Genomic DNA, 16,332 nt, shown 5'->3' on the forward strand with positions numbered 1-16,332 from the left:
TACTGTGATCTCTCTTCCTCTTATAGCTTAAAATAATTTACTGTGTTTCTTTGGTTGAGTAAACAGTGGCTGAAATAGTGCATCATTACATGATAGGCTGTGTGTGAGCAGGTCTCATTGTGAAATATTTCTCAGTATCAGTAAAGTGCATTGTGTTCTGTGGTATTCATAGCATGGGGGTTTGCCAGATTTCATGCCCTCCTGTTTCCCCTCTGCTGTCTGTTTTGCAGACTTTACTTTGTACTTTGTGTTGCTTTTTTTGGACTGTGATTATATGTGGCTATTTTTAGTAGTCAAGATCAGGCTTTTCTAAACTTGGCGCTTTGCTGATAAGAGCTTGAACGTGCGTTGGAAGCTCTAGTCCCACAGAGCGTTCCAAGATATTTACATCAGACTTTTGACCTATTTCCCAATATTAGAACTGACATAAAAATAGCTTTGTCATTTATTATTATTATTTTGTACTTAATTTAATTTACTAATTTAACTTTTATTTTATTTTTGCTTCAGGGAATAATATGATCTTATACTGAGGAAGGACAAGACATAAGGCTAGGGCTGGGTATCGTTCTAAAATTTTCGATACCGATACCTTGACTTCGATACCGGTTACTGAACGTTAATGTGCCAGGGAAAAAATAGCAAGGAGACATTTTAATTGTTTATTAATAAACTATTAACTAGAAATGCACCTTTTACATAATTCAGGATTACATAATCAGAGTATATGTTTGATTCAAATTGGTTAGTTTAAAAGTAGACATTTCAAGCTTTCTATATGCCTATTTCTCATGTCTGTTAGCCGAGAGGGAAGTATCCTATATACCGAGTTTCGGTTCATTTGTAACGCACTCCAGTTCTTCTTGCAGTCGAACACGGAGAAACTTTCTGCTCTTAAATTTATTCTGATTTGTTGTCTTGCCGGTCTTGTCAGCAATGATCTTGTTGCAAATATTGCATCACACGCTGTTCTGTTGGCATCGAGCTTGGTGAAATGTAAACTTTTGTTTTTTCTTGATGCCTTGCCACAGCCAAATGCTGTATGCTTATTGGCTCACTGACGTTGACGAGATTAATGGCATAGGTATCGAAATTTGGTACCAAACGACAAGATATTTTTTGATACTCTGGTATCGAGGCAATTCGGTCGGTGCCTAAAAAATACTCTATTCCCAGCCCCACATAAGACTTGCCTTGACCTATCAGCATTGTAGAACTTCTTGATAAGTAAAAATCATCTGGTCAACCTGTGGATAGCTAGAGAAAGCCGCAGTGATCTCGAGTCGAGCAGGACGGGTGTGCTGGTGGTTGTCTGTGTGTGACCGAACGCTCCCGCCGATCAGGATCTTTCCCCCGCTAAGAACAAAAAAAAGAAAAAAGAATCGTTGTCAAGAGAAGGGAGGTGACAGAACATAGAATATATGCTATCTCTTTAAAAATGATCTATTTTGTTCCTTTTTTATTACCAGGAAATGGCAAACGCAATTGAACATATTGATTCGGAGTCACAGGGGAATGCATTTGGACTGTTTAGCACTAGCTTAACTGCAAATGGACAAATTAACAGTGACTCTATGCTCCTGCTTAACAATTGGTTTGCTTTGCACTAATGAGTTTTTAATGGGGGCTGGACAGGATGCTGAAGAGTATATATCTGTGGTGCAGTCCCTGAATTTCCAGAGAGCTTACACATCCCTACACAAACCCCCCAAGGCAGCCCTTTGCTTTCAGGCCTCAGTGTCTCATGTCTTGGTGCAGTAGCGAGAAGGTGCAAACTGGGTTTTGAGAGCACTGTCTCTTCTTTGCTGCATCACAGAGCCCTAGCAGTGATGTTACATAATGATGATACTACGCTTCCCGTGCCTAAACCGATTACGCCAGCACCAAGCAGTTAAGTTTGCTAGGCTCATCAGATCGTTAGACTTCATTGGACATTGTTTGGTTCATGCATTTGTTAATTATTTATTTTGTTCTCGAAATTATGCGTAATGCACTGTTGTAATTTATATATCACTCGAGTTTTTCTCTCCAGAATGTGCAATTTTATTTGCAAGGAAACTAATTTTGTCCGTTTTTTGGGGGGCATGATTATCTGAAAAATGACTGCGGGACAAAGTGTTTGAAAGCTTGTTTTTGCAATTTGTGTTTTGCTTGTAGGGCAGAATCATTAAACATGTTCCCTTCGGCTGTGATTTTGGTTGCTTCTCTCAGCATTTAGTTAGAACTGAAAAATTAGCCTACTTGACAGTGACACTCAGATGGTCGTGTCGCACCTGGTCAGGACATGGTGTGAGAGTGACAATGCTGTCAAGTTGTGATTGACAAGCGGTCTCTTTTTCACTCAAGCTCAGCAGTGGTGGTTGCATGATACCAGTTGGGCTCATTAATGCAGCTCTAAAACCATGGGGAACATTCATTCAATTATCCTTCAGCAGTGACTTCTGGTGAGGAGGTCTGCTCTGTTTTTTTTCTTTTTTTTCTTACAGTATTGCATTTGTATTTGGATCATGCTTCTTCAGTTTAGTCTGACATTACTAATTTGGATTATGAGTAGCAGATGGCTGGTTAGTGTTTTATCTTGCTCATTTATGCTGGTGTGAGTTCATTAGCTCTGCATGGGCGGACAACACCTGAAGAGAAACATCCCTATTTTTGCTTGGAGCATTTATACCATATTTAAACAAATTTCTTCAGCTGCTGATTCTGCTGTCATTAACTCTGCTGTCATTTAACTCACATTTTTGTATTCAGAGCAAATGTACTGTAACACATGAACAGTATTAGTTTCCCCTTTTACAGCTCCAAAATCTATCAACAGATTTTTCATTTAATAACACACTTTTTGTTCATTTCTTGTTTTTTCCCTAACACGACAACCAAAGCTCGTTAACCGATCTCTAACTGTTAAGTGACAAGTTAAATTAGAATAAAATTAAATCAGAATGGATATGCCTAAGTGCCTGTGATCCATTTAAAATAGTTTTTACATGTGTAATAGCAGCATAAACAACAGAAGAACATGAGGATTCATCGTCACATCACTCACCTGTAGTGCTTCTGAGAATGGAAGTTCTACCTGTTCGCTGATTGGACCGGTAAAAATTTATGTAGAAGACTGCTATTTATGTAGCACGTTTCCCATTATGAATCATAACACCGTTTGTTTCATTGGTCTGTTGGGTCTGATTGCTTTCACACCTCAAGTGAACCGCCCCAGAGTTCGTTTGCGATCGGGCCCAGACCACCTCGTTCAGGCAGGCTCGTTGGTGCGGATTCGAGCTCACAAACGCTCAGGTGTGAAAGCACCCTCATATTCGGTTTAAGATGTGAAGCACTACTCTAATTTCATATATTTATATTGCATGCATGTCATGAGATGTATAGCTAGAGGATATCTGACAAGCTAATTAGGAGAGGCACGTCAAGTCTTGTTCCGTGCATCAGGACTGAACCGTGTGGAGTTTTCTGCTTTCCTGGTCAGGATTTCAAAATGTGTCAGTTCCATGACAGCTATAAAATCATACACCTTTTCTGTAAAAACATAGGATTACTTTATTTGTTTATTTATTTGTTTGTTTATTTAAAGTGATTTTTGCAATTTCAAAATACCATCATATTAACCAGCTAGATGATGGGTTCTTGGTGCCACACTTAAACCAGCACAGTTCACAACGACAGTGCTCAATATGCCACGGAAATCCAAATGCATAAACGCATGCATGTGATCATTGAACTGTTGTACATAAACAACGCAGCACTGGCCTGAGTGACAGTCATAAACTGGCCCAGAACTCTCTCTCTCACTGACCTGGGGTCATCCTTATTGTTGAGCCTTGATGCATATTTATAGGGGAGCAAGGGTTACAAAAAGTTGAGTTATTTCCATAAACTGATGCAAATCTTTGTTATTAGTTTACACAGTCATCAGCCATATAGGTTAGAGGGTTATAGTCAGTACAGTGCACAGAGCAAACACAACTCTGTTGACCTCTGCTTGTGTGCGTCTCTGTTTCAGTGATCCTGCTATCTTAAAGCACCCACGTGTTGGCAGCAACGCTTGTTATGTAACAGACAAAAGCCCGGCTAGCAAATGCAAAAAAAATCTGTTGGGTGCTTTCTGTTTACAATCCATCACCTAGGTGTCTCTGGCAAACCCTGAATGCCATAATGATGCAACGCTTGTGATGTTGAGATCTCATCCAAATTGACTATAAGCTGACTCTGTAAACATGCCAGTTGCCTTTTGTTAGTCGTTTCTCCCTCAATAATCTGAGATGTGAAGGTAACTCTGACTTTCTGTTTTTCAGGTTTTCGTGCACAGCATCCATCTCTGACCATTTTGCTTGCTGGATGGTTCTCAGAGCCCGGCCGCTGCTGAGAGATGGGCTGTTGACCTTGTCCTGGGGGCCCAGACCTCTGAAACTGCTGTCCTGTTGTGTTTGTTTGTGTTAGAAGAGGCTGACTCACTCTAACTAATGTTATGAAAGATGTCAGGTGAGTGTGAAGCAAGCTTTATGCTATTGAGTCATTCAGGGTTTTATTTAGCACTTCATATTTCCTTTAAACTCTGACAGGAGCTGTTTTTGAGTCACTAATCTTATCCCCACCCAGTGGATTATTCTGATTAGCTGCTCTGGGCAGGAGTTCTTTACATGTCTAGAAATGATCAGATAGGAATGCATAATCATGTTCCAGATTTAACCGATTCCCTTGTTTTTGCTGTTAGTCTTTCTCTAGTCACTCTTCTATAGTTGCCAAACAAAGTCAAAGAGCGAGAGAAAGCAGCTTCCTCGCTGAAAAGGCCCTTTATGTCCGTCAGTGGCACAGCAGTGCCTGCCTTTTTGTTGGTCATAGAGGTGGAGAGGGCCCAGTAAGGAATCATGAGTCATGGGCATTATATTGAAAAGTTTGAGTCAGAGCTTTAAAGGGAGGTGACGGCAGCGCTGACAGGATGTACCATTACATAAGGGAGGGGTGATTTAAACATTGGGACTTTTTGACCGCATAATATTATGATCTATATGTGACGCCTGTGTTCTCAAGCCCGTAAAGTGTGTTCACTGTTCAGCAGCAACGAATCACTATTTAACACCCTTTGAGTTTTTACATTTTCATTGTCCTGTTGAGGAAGATGTAAATGCCACTTTAATTTTATCTGTCATCCATAAAGTCGTCTAATCTTGTTTCAACAGTCATTTAAAATTCTTCATAACTGAGCAACTCTGCCTGAATGAGGCATGGATAGTAGGGCTGCACAATATTCAAGATTTAAAAAAAAAACTTTTTAAATAATGTGATGTATTTTTATTTTTGTTTTGCATATTGAATATTTAAACGTATTTAAAAGCTACAATAACCAAAATGCTACAGATGTTCCAAACTGGCTTTTTTTATAGCCAAAGCCAATTTGTGATTTTAATGTCAGCTTGATTTCCTGATGATGTTTTGTTTTTTTTAGCGTTTATACGTAGTTGTCATAACTTTGCTCACTAAGCTCTTTGCTCATTGTCTGTGAACTGAATTAATGTAATGACAAAATTTACTCTCTGGTTAATTGGTGTTCAGATAAACTCAAAGGAAATGGAATTTTAATTCAATTAATATATTATAATTATATAGAATTATTTTTAAGTTACTAAATTCTGTGACAAATATAATGCAGTTTAATGTAAAACAATGTGAGTGGAGCTCTGTAACTAGGGATGGGAAGATTACCGGTTTAATTATAATCCACGATAAAATGTACTGATGGTTAGTATTATCGTTTAAAATTGAATTATCATTAAAACCGTGTTTGATTATCGCGATTTTAATAACTCCCTGTAAATCCTGTCCGGCAGCCAGCAACAGTCTGACGCGGGCGCAGCGCGCAATGTTGTTGTTGTTATTCGAGAAGGAATGGCGGATTGCAGTGACCGTGCTTGGGAGATTTTTTTTTTTCCCAACCTTTTAAGAGGACCAAATTTGAGGTGTGGTCATATTTTGGCTTTTACAAAAGTCCTGAGGGAAACTTAATAGAGGATGGTCACCCTGTCTGCAGAACATGCACAATAAAAGTTGCTGAAATAGAAACACTTCAAATCTGCCGAGTCGTCTTGTGTGATCATCACTGTTGTATAGCGAACACAAGGCAAGTTAACTTTGACCTCAATACCAAAACTATGTCTGGGAAATAATTGGGCACAAAATGTTGTTTTGAGTTGATTTTATTTCACTCACTTGAAATGAACGTGAAGCTTCCACGAAGAAAAGTTCGCAGCAAGTGGCCAAAGAAGTTCAAACCTTGTTTAAATCTTATCTTACCCGTTTATAAATCCATTTTGTTCAGCGCACAAAACAATCGTCCAGACAAGATGATGACGACAATATTATCAAACTCTGTAAACAGTAAATCAACGCTGATTTCATTTTCAATACAATACAAAAACGGAGACGCAAGATGGCAAGTTGTATTTGAATGAAACGAGAGAGCGCGTTCGTTGTGATACATGGATGTGCGCTCTGTTATAATGTGTTGCTATTGACGACAACCATAATAAGTAAGGAAATGCCACAGAATAGAATCTTGCTTTAAAAGGTGCATAGAGCTGCTTGTTATATTTGTTGTTTTTCAAATATAAAACTTGTTGAAATGTTTTCAGTGTGAGCATCAGTTCTTTTTGAACACTTTCATCTCGTTTTAACAAAACCGTGAAAATATTGATAATAATTTTGCTCACTATAATCGTGATATGCAATTTTCATACTGTCCCATCCCTATCTGTAACCCAGTCTGAATCACCATTAATGTTACAACGTTATCGCAAGCCCTTCCGATATGCATATTGTGATATGTATAGTTGATATTTCAATAATTTCAGTGTATCGTGCAGTCCTAATGGGTAGTGTAGTGGCATTGTTCAGCTCCTCCAGTGCTTTCCTGCGCTGCCTTCTCAGCTGACCATCTCTCTGTCACAATGCTTTAAGCAGTGCAGTTTGAGGCGTAAAGGTTCAGAGCAGTTATGTGCATTTGATTTTATGCAACCTTCGAGTCATGTTGGAATGAATGTATTTATGAGACAAGTGCACATGAATGATACTTCAATGATCAGTGATACTTCAAGTGTCATACTTTTTTTTTAGTGAGAAACATTGGTTTACTTTTAAGCCCTAGCCCAAATTGCTATTTGTCAGAGTAAGTTGTAATTGTGAATATTGACTGTGCAATTTAGTCTTGTGTGTTTTGTGTACTGTTGATGAGGAATAGCTATAAAGCTTGCTAGAAAACACTACTCATTTAGCCAGTTTATGAGGCAGCAGACTTGCGTGACAAACTAAAATTCCCATCATTATCTATGTATCATTCTTGTGCTGACACAGAGAAAGCATCAATTACAGACAAAATTTGCTCTTTTTTTTTGTGTGTTACATTTTGAACCAAAAAAAAGCTTCTGATCTTTTGAAAAAGTACGAAAGAGAGCACATCCTATTCTGACCAAAATCACTTGAACGCACATGTTTGTAATTATGACTTGCAAACTCACAAGTAGGAACTTCTCCTATGACCAGGAGGATCAAGAACTAAAAACAATGTATAAAGCTGATTGGTATAAATTTGATTGGTTAGGGCTCAACAATATGAATGGATGTGAATATGAAATTTTTTTTATGTCTTGATCAAAATTACAGTAAGAAAGATAAACCTTTATTTAAGACTCACTGAGATTAAAATCTCTTTTACGGGGGTATCCTGGCCAAGATAGGCAGCTGAGTTTACACAGACCGTTTTTTTTTTTTTTTTTTACATCAAAGTTACGACACATAAACATAAAAACAAAAACATCATTACATAAACATAAAACATGCAACTGGTTAAAAACATTTACACACCATTAATTTACTCAGCCTCTGATTTTTTTATTAAACAATCGTCAGTGACATATTTAAAAGAGGTTTTACCCAGCTCGGTTCTGGCAAAAGCCACACAGATTGTGGATTGATTTAGAGCGTAATGAGTAATTACCAGGCAATTTCTGTTTAATAAGACAGCAGAGATAAGAGGGCAGATAACCCAATATAGCTTTGTAAATCAACAAATGTCAATGCATTTTTCTTCTAATATTCAACGAAGGCCAACCTACTGATCAAAGCCTTTTTAATAACATATCATGATCCACAGTGTCGGAGGCCTTTGATAAGTCAATAAAAAGATTTTCTTTTGTCATCCAAGGACTCTACTATGTCGTTTAAGACTTTTAAAACGACTGTAGACGTACTGTACCCTTTACGGAATCCGGATTGGTTAATAGACGAAATATTATGACTATTTAAATACTGTGTTAATTGCTCACTAACTAATTTTTCCAAGAGTTTCGAGAGAATACAAAGTTTAGATATGGGTCTATAATTGTGAATTAATTGTAAAATATTTAAAGAAGGATCACCCTCTTTGGACAGAGGAACGACAAATGCTGACTTCCAGATCCGTGGAATTTTGTTAGTTAATAAATAAAGGTTAAACCAATACGTCAGCGAGGGAGAAATAACATCAGCCGCTCATTTTAAAAGCAATGGAGCAATATGATCAGGACCTGGAGATTTATTCGCATCCAGTTCTTTTAAAGCAGAACAGAAGTCCGAGCAAATAATTTGTTCAAAAGCAAACTCTCAGAACAGTAATAACAGTAATATTCTGAAATATATTATATTACATAATATATAAGAATTTAAAATAACTTTTCTATTTGAATACATTTCAAAATGTGATTTTATTCCTGTAATGTCAAAGCTGAATTTTCAGCATCATTACTCCAGTCTTCAGTGTCACATGATCCTTCAGAAATCCTACTATGTCCTGCTACTTATATATGATTTGGTGCTCAAGAGGCATTTCTTATTATTATCCATGTTGAAAACAGTTGTACTGTTGAATTACTTAATCTTTCTGTTCGGGACATTGAAATGTATAATACTAGCCACCTTTCTAATGAATTGCAAATTCTCTGTAATGCAAACTGAAGCGTTCAGCTGAGCTACACAGCAGAGGTCACAGGAATGGCATGTGACTGCTGGAGTCAACAGATCTCTGGTAATGTGCACCAATATGATGCACCGAGCTAAAGCTTGAGCATGGCCACACTAAGGATCGCTTCTGTCTGTTTTCCTCTCTTGCTCTATAGGTGTGGCCGTAATGGTGCTTTTGCTGTGAGGGAGAATTGCTCTCATGTCTTTTCTCTCTCCTGATGCCCCCTTCTACACTGTAAATTCATGATCACATGACTTTGGATATGGACGCGGTCCTGTCCGACTTTGTCCGTTCTACTGGAGCTGAACCAGGACTGGCCAGAGACCTGCTGGAGGGTGAGCCAAAACCATCCTGTTTCTCATGACCTCTTCAGCTTTGATAATTCATTTTGCTCCAATAATAAGTCTTTTGGTAGAGATGGTGGGTGGAATGACCAAAATCTTATGTTGTTGTATGAGTACTGTTACATCACTTTAACTATAACACAAAAACAAACCAACCCAAAATGTTTAAATATGACATAACCATGTAGTAATGTAATTTTTTTTTTTTTTTGATAATCCAATACATTTAAATGACAAGTGGTCTCTGATTGTATTCCTTTTATTTGAAACTTGATTGATGCAAGCTGAAATATTCACATTATGTAACACTTGAATTAAAAACAAGGCTCAAAACTATATTATAAAACCGGTAGTTACGAATTCTATTTGAGTGAGCCATGTAGAATTCAATATTACATCTATCCTGACTAAGGTCTTTATGATTAACTGACTACAGGAGGGAGAAAAAAACCAGTGGCTGAAGCGTCTATATGAACATGTGCAACAAAACCTTAACAAACCCAGCGCATGTTGCCTAGCAACACTGCAGATAAGAGAATGAGTTAAAATATACATAGTTCTGCAGTATGCACGCTTTACAGTCAGTACAGACCAATATTTACACAAGCTACTGCAGTGGAATGTGTCATTGAACTCTGCTGCACCTAACAATGTTGGGTTAATATTTAAACTCCTAAGCAGAAGTGCCGTGGAACTATGACCTCTTATTTACTTGCACACTTCATGATTGTGACCCCTCACAGGAAAGAATTGGGACCTCTCAGCTGCGCTGAGTGACTTTGAGCAGCTGAGACAAGTGCATGCTGGGAACCTCTCATGCACCCTTGCTGAGGAGAGAGAGTACCCCTCCATTGAGAAAGAGATGGCACGAACGGGGCGGTCCCTTTTGCATCGCCAAGATGAGGTTGTGCAAGGTACGAAAAGCACTTGAACGCCTCTCTGCATGGCCTGACCTCAATTCTCAAATGGTGTTTCATAATTTATGTAAATGATTTACACTGATCATGACACTAGTTGCATATGATGTAATTTCAAAGCCTTGCCCACTCTCACCTGACTAACATTGTTTTTCGAATTGAAAGGAGTGATAAGAATAGTTCGGCCAGATAATAGGTTACCAGTGTCTAGTTTCATATTCTCCAGTATACGCAGTAATCTGAACATGTATCATGGCAGCTGCCACGGAGAAGCGACTGTCGAGGGGGATCTCCCACGCCAGCTCCACCATCGTCTCTCTGGCTCGCTCGCACGTGTCGAGTACGGGCGGCAGCAACGAGCCGCTTCTGGACACTCCGCTCTGCACCTTCCAGTTGCCTGACCTCACCGTCTACAGAGACGACTTCCGCGGCTTCATCGAAAGAGACCTCATTGAGCAGTCTATGATGGTGGCATTGGAGCATGCGGGTTAGTCATTTTCTTTCAAGAATCTCTCGATTCTCTCCTCTGACAGACAAACCAAATATATAACTATTATTATTATAGTAGTTTTCTAACATGGCATTTCTGTTAGCTGCATTATTCTCTTTTGTCTATATAAGCATCCTGACTAAACTGTAACCTCATAAGTTACTGATTTGAAATGCCCTACATAGGCAGAAATGCCATGTCATACATATACTGGTCCGTATGTGACGCACACAGGAGTTTGCCTTTAGCATAATACTATAATAAGCACAAAGATACACAGCACACACAAATAATGGGGAAAAGTATTTTTAGGGCCCGAGCACCGATGGTGCGAGGACACTATTGGAATTGCTCTGTTTATTTTTTTTATTAGATTTAACTATTTTTATTGATAGTTTTGGATGAATTATGAATCTAATCATAAGTATATTTATGATTGATATTTCACTTGGTTCACCATCACCCTTCCAGTACTGCCTACATGGGCAGCTAACTGGGTTTTGAAACAGAGACCTAGGCTGCTCCCGAAATCGCATACTCCCAGTGTTGAAACTTCTTTTGAATAAGTAATAACTATGTGACTGTTAAAAAAAGTATGTTCTATTTAGTATGGACCTGTCTAGTATGAATGTAATCTGGACATACTACATTCGTCATGTTGTCATTGTCATGTGAACTACCAGTGTCCGTTGCGTCATTTCACTGCCAATCCCCTCATGGGATAGTAAAGTGTCCATTTGATGTGCACTCGCCGGAAATAGTTGGTCATCCAGGTACTTTTTGCCTACTGGATTATGAATAATGTGAATTCGGATACTTTCGGCGACTTTGTTTACATCGGTTTTTGTTTATAGTCGGGAAGTATGCGATTTCGGATACAGCCATAGAAAGATTAAGATGCATCATAGTGTCTAAAGCCAAAAATATTTCAGAGATTTTTTTTTTTTTTTTTTTTCAACAGGGCGATTGAACTGGTGGACTCGTTTAGGCACTGGATGTCAGAGTTTATTACCTCTGGCTACTAGTGGTGATGGGAACTGCCTGTTACACGCAGCCTCACTGGGTGAGTGTTCAAACTGACTTCTGCACAGAACAGATGAGTTTTTATACAGTTTTATGTGGATTAATTCAAGCTTTTTGTTGGTATTACATTTAGCTCAAAGTTTACAGACTAAAAGATGGTTTATTTTTTCCTGAGATTGAAATCATTGAAAATAGATGCTGGTTGATATATCAATATATTAGAGTGGCATATAGAGTTCCATACAGGCACTTATAGAGTAAACACTAACGATTGTGTCCAAAACAACAGTAAAAGATATGCATACTCGCCTAGAAACCACTGCCAGATGAAATCTTGGTAATTATGCTTAAAACATTGAACATTATAATGCAGGTATGTGGGGCTTCCATGATCGAGACTTGATGCTGCGGAAGTCTCTCTATGCACTGATGGATCATGGGCAGGAGAGGGAAGCTTTGAAGCGAAGGTGGAGATGGCAACAAACCATGCAGAACAAAGAGGTTAGAGCACTTTTGGTTCATTATTTTGTACAAAGAGATTGCAACAGATAATACTAATCAATTCGGTACCAGGCTTCTTCATTCAAATATACACTACCATTCAAAAGTTTTTTTTTTTTAAAGAAATTAATACTTTTATTCAGCAAGGAAGCATTAAGTTGATCAAAAGTGTAGGGGTGTGCCAAAAAAATCGATTCACAGAAGAATCTAGATTCTCATTTGCAACGATTCAGAATCGATCTGAAATGTCCAAGAATCGATTTAATTAATAAATAAAATCAGCTGGCTGTTCGCCTCCATTTTTGTAACTAGCCTATACGGGACGTGAGCGGCAAATCACTAAAACAAAAAGGAAGCAAATGGATGAGAGGGAGATCTTTCGTTCCTACCATTTGCATGTGTTTTAAGTCCTGTCAGTTTAACAGGGCGCGCTTGACAGGGCATAAGAACGAGCAGAGAGAGAGAGCCGGCCGCGCGCGCGCACTCACCCGAGCGCTGTCTGCTCTCTCTCTCTCTCCCTCGCGCATATTAATCAAAATCAATTAATACGATGGTGTCGGGAAAAAAACTCTCCAGTGATGAAACGTTTTCTGTGTTGACAAATCTTGTGCGATATCCTAAACTGCCGAATGCATTGCTTGTTTTTTCTGTTTGCATTTCATTGTGAATGCTGCTACGTCAGAGCGGCCAAAGCGTCAACAACATTCCCCGTACTTTTTGACAAGCGTCCTTGACAGGGCGGCCATAGCTTTTTTGCAGCTCAAGTCGGCGGCGGTGTGAACGTACAGTCAGCCGCCAGCTGCAGACCAACGCACACTGCAGTGCTTAACGAAACTCCCTGCCAACTCCGAGAGGGCAAAAAAAAAAAAAAAAAAAACTCGGTCTATCGCTGCTTCATCGCCAGGTAGCTTAGGGGTAGGACTATTATTCATTTTGAAAGAAGCACTTTATTTTCATAACTTGTTATTCTTTAAGTTACTGTGTCTGACTGAGAAATATAGATGTTTTTTTGTCTTCACCGGTTGTGTTCTACATGATAATCGAATCGAATCGTTTTGAATCGAAAATCTTTTTGAATCGAAAATCGATTTTGAATCGAATCGTGGCCTCAAGAATCGGAATCGAATTGAATCGTGAGATGGTAAAAGATTTCCACCCCTACAAAAGTGACAGTAAAGACATTTAATGTTACAAAAGATTTCTATTTTAAATAAATATTTTGTTTGAACTTTCTACTCTTTAAAGAATCCTGCAAAAAAGTATCACGGTTTCTAACTAGGAAAATTTCAGCCTAATTACGTTTGTTTGTGATTTTTTTTTTTTTTTGTGTGTGTAGTCGGGACTGGTTTACACAGAAGAAGAGTGGCAGAGAGAGTGGAATGAGTTGTTGAAACTGGCATCTAGTGAACCCAGGATACACTACAGCACCAACGGCAGCAACGGGTGTGTTGATTTCATCTGATTTTATTTTCTAGATTGAAACTTGTAAACAAGTTTTCTGGAGTGTAATGCTCATGCTGTGAGTGTGTTTTGTGTCCCGCAGTGCCGAGTCACAAGAGGAGCCCGTATATGAGAGCCTGGAGGAGTTTCATGTCTTCGTTCTTGCTCACGTGCTCCGCAGGCCGATAGTGGTGGTGGCTGACACCATGCTGCGGGACTCTGGGGGAGAAGGTAAATAAAGACAGAATATTCAATTTTGGGGGATTGATTCTTTTAATGAGGGTAGTTTGATGCACTTTGAAATACTCTAACATTCACAGTGCAAACCTCCCTCCCTTGTCTATTGAAGCTAAGCTGGAAAAATGGCTCCATCACAAATCTTCATGGTCGTAATGTAACCAGGAGCACATTAGCATTAGGCTTGCTGCGATTGTCGGTGTTCAGCCGCAACACCGGTTACATCACTTGCCCACCCATGAAAATGTCCATAGTCACATCCTTAATTAGCATATGACTGTAATTTCAAAATGGTTGTGTAAAACTAAATTATGACATAATATAAGCTTTAAGGGAGAAAAATAAAATTGCATAAGTGTTGACTATGTCCCATTTTAAATAATGAATTTTCCATTTGTCCTTCCATGTTCCATTAGCAAAGCATATCTTGGAGTTTGTCTCAGACATCTCTCTCTTTTTTTGTCATTTGTTTAGCTTTTGCACCAATCCCATTTGGAGGGATTTACCTGCCTCTGGAAGTACCAGCCAACAAGTGTCACCGCTCTCCTCTCGTTTTGGCATATGACCAAGCCCATTTCTCTGCCCTGGTCTCAATGGAGCAGAAGGACTGTTCCAAAGAACAAGGTGAGGAATGGTTTATATGTAGCAAATCTGGTTGCTTTTTTTTTATGTAGTGTGCTGTTCTTGCCTGATAAACCAGTTTTGCCAACCAGGACAGAACAAAAAACTGCAATTTGTGCTTGCCAGAAAGTCTTTATCCGCTTTATGCAGATTTTTTTTTCAAAGGTCTTTAGGGCTGTAGTCTTAAGAATTCAGTTGAATACTACATTGTATTTGTAAATAAGCCAAAGTATAAATAAGTAGTGAAGTAGTGTAATTCAGAAAGGCACTGACCGTTTGTTACCCTTTGTTTGTTAAAAACTTTCACAGTGGTGATCCCTCTGACGGACTCGGATCATAAGATGCTGCCTTTGCACTTTGCTGTGGATCCTGGGGAAGACTGGGAATGGGGCAAAGATGACAATGACAATGTGATGCTAGCAAGGTAGACATTACATTATACGTTGATTAGAAAACTGCTGCTCATGCATGTAGTTATACTCAATGGACAACGTTTCTGGTATGCTGTCAGTTACCACAGACAATAATTTAGACTCAGTTTGGAGAAAAAAACAAGAAAAACCTGCATGTCAAGTCTGAAGCGAGACATCCGCATTTTTTTTGTCAAAGAAATTATAGTAATTAGTAATTTATCCATGCTATTTATGTGTTTATACACTCTGAGGGAAGTTGAAATGATTCCCTTTGGTAATCAATAGCATGTTATAAATGCCATCAATAGATTTTGATTTGTTTTAAACCTGGAACATTCTTGTAGTTGCTGTGTGTTGTGCATATACCAAATTTGCCCAGAAAAATGTTTTTGAAGTATTCTGGTTATTTTGACTATGTAGTGCCAAATGACTCAGCTCTGACTTATTTACAGCAGAGTTCAGTAATGCCTGACTGTAATGAAGGCATTAGCACTGTGGAGCCTGTTGGAACTGAGCGCTGTTGGCCAACACTCAAGATTAGCAACTCTTGTTCTTTAATGCAGATTATCGCTAAATTCTTGCTATGAATGGAACACAGAGAGGCACTCAAATAGCTCAGGGTTGCATCTGTAGTTCCCTCTTATTTCTACAGTTTTTACATTTGTCAATATTTGATATGCTATTTTAAAATATTTCACCTGAATATCTTTTTAAATACTTCAAATAAGTTTTTTACTTTTGCTAATGTTATTTATGCATTTTTCATGAAACATGCACATTCGTTTACTTTTCATGTTTGCTATCGTCAAAGGCAGTTTGAATACCACTTATAAATGAATATCTGCACTCTGACCTGCCTGTTGTTTGGTTTCAGTGTAACCTTATCTCTGGAGGCCAAGCTCCATCTGCTGCACTGCTACATGACTGTCACCTGGCTTCCTCTACCCTGTGAGGTACAGGTGAGCTTCTAGCTTGCTTTGCCGTATTTAGTTATAATTATAATATCTAATAATTTAACTGGTTTAGTTTTAACTGTTAACCAGAAACCTTTGGTAAACTCTTTACTCTGACAACAAAGTGCATCCAAAGCATTTTTGTTTAAAAAAAAACTTTTTTTTTTTTTTTTTGATTCAATTAGCATCGTGTTTCCCTATCACTTCCCATATCCGTATATCAAAAACTTAATTATGTCCTGATTTTAACACTTTTTATACATGAATTATTTTACTATTGTTTTGTATTAAATGTATACTTTTTATAAATGTAATATATTTGATAAATATTAATATATTTTTAATAAATTTATTTATTATATACTATATGTTATATAAAGTCATTACAT

The 16,332-nt window shown here is 38.3% G+C and overlaps 1 protein-coding gene across 2 annotated transcripts in view; it reads left to right on the forward strand.

Annotated features, from left to right (window-relative positions):
- otud7b (OTU deubiquitinase 7B) overlaps positions 1-16,332 on the forward strand; it is a 31,361-nt gene that overhangs the window by 9,438 nt on the left and 5,591 nt on the right. Inside the window, exons 2-12 of one of the 2 annotated variants that reach the window (XM_079626687.1) lie at positions 4,308-4,494; positions 9,159-9,339; positions 10,092-10,262; positions 10,525-10,752; positions 11,717-11,818; positions 12,152-12,279; positions 13,616-13,722; positions 13,823-13,950; positions 14,431-14,580; positions 14,887-15,001; positions 15,865-15,949. In XM_079626687.1, the coding sequence (XP_079482813.1) occupies positions 9,255-9,339; positions 10,092-10,262; positions 10,525-10,752; positions 11,717-11,818; positions 12,152-12,279; positions 13,616-13,722; positions 13,823-13,950; positions 14,431-14,580; positions 14,887-15,001; positions 15,865-15,949 (1,299 nt within the window). In that variant the 5' untranslated portion in view covers positions 4,308-4,494; positions 9,159-9,254. The remainder of the gene's footprint in view (positions 1-4,307; positions 4,495-9,158; positions 9,340-10,091; positions 10,263-10,524; positions 10,753-11,716; positions 11,819-12,151; positions 12,280-13,615; positions 13,723-13,822; positions 13,951-14,430; positions 14,581-14,886; positions 15,002-15,864; positions 15,950-16,332) is intronic. The other variant, XM_079626688.1, reaches the window with a different exon arrangement.

The sequence above is a fragment of the Phoxinus phoxinus genome, assembly GCF_949152265.1.
Source record: "Phoxinus phoxinus genome assembly, chromosome: 10".
NCBI classification, from domain to species: domain Eukaryota; kingdom Metazoa; phylum Chordata; class Actinopteri; order Cypriniformes; family Leuciscidae; genus Phoxinus; species Phoxinus phoxinus.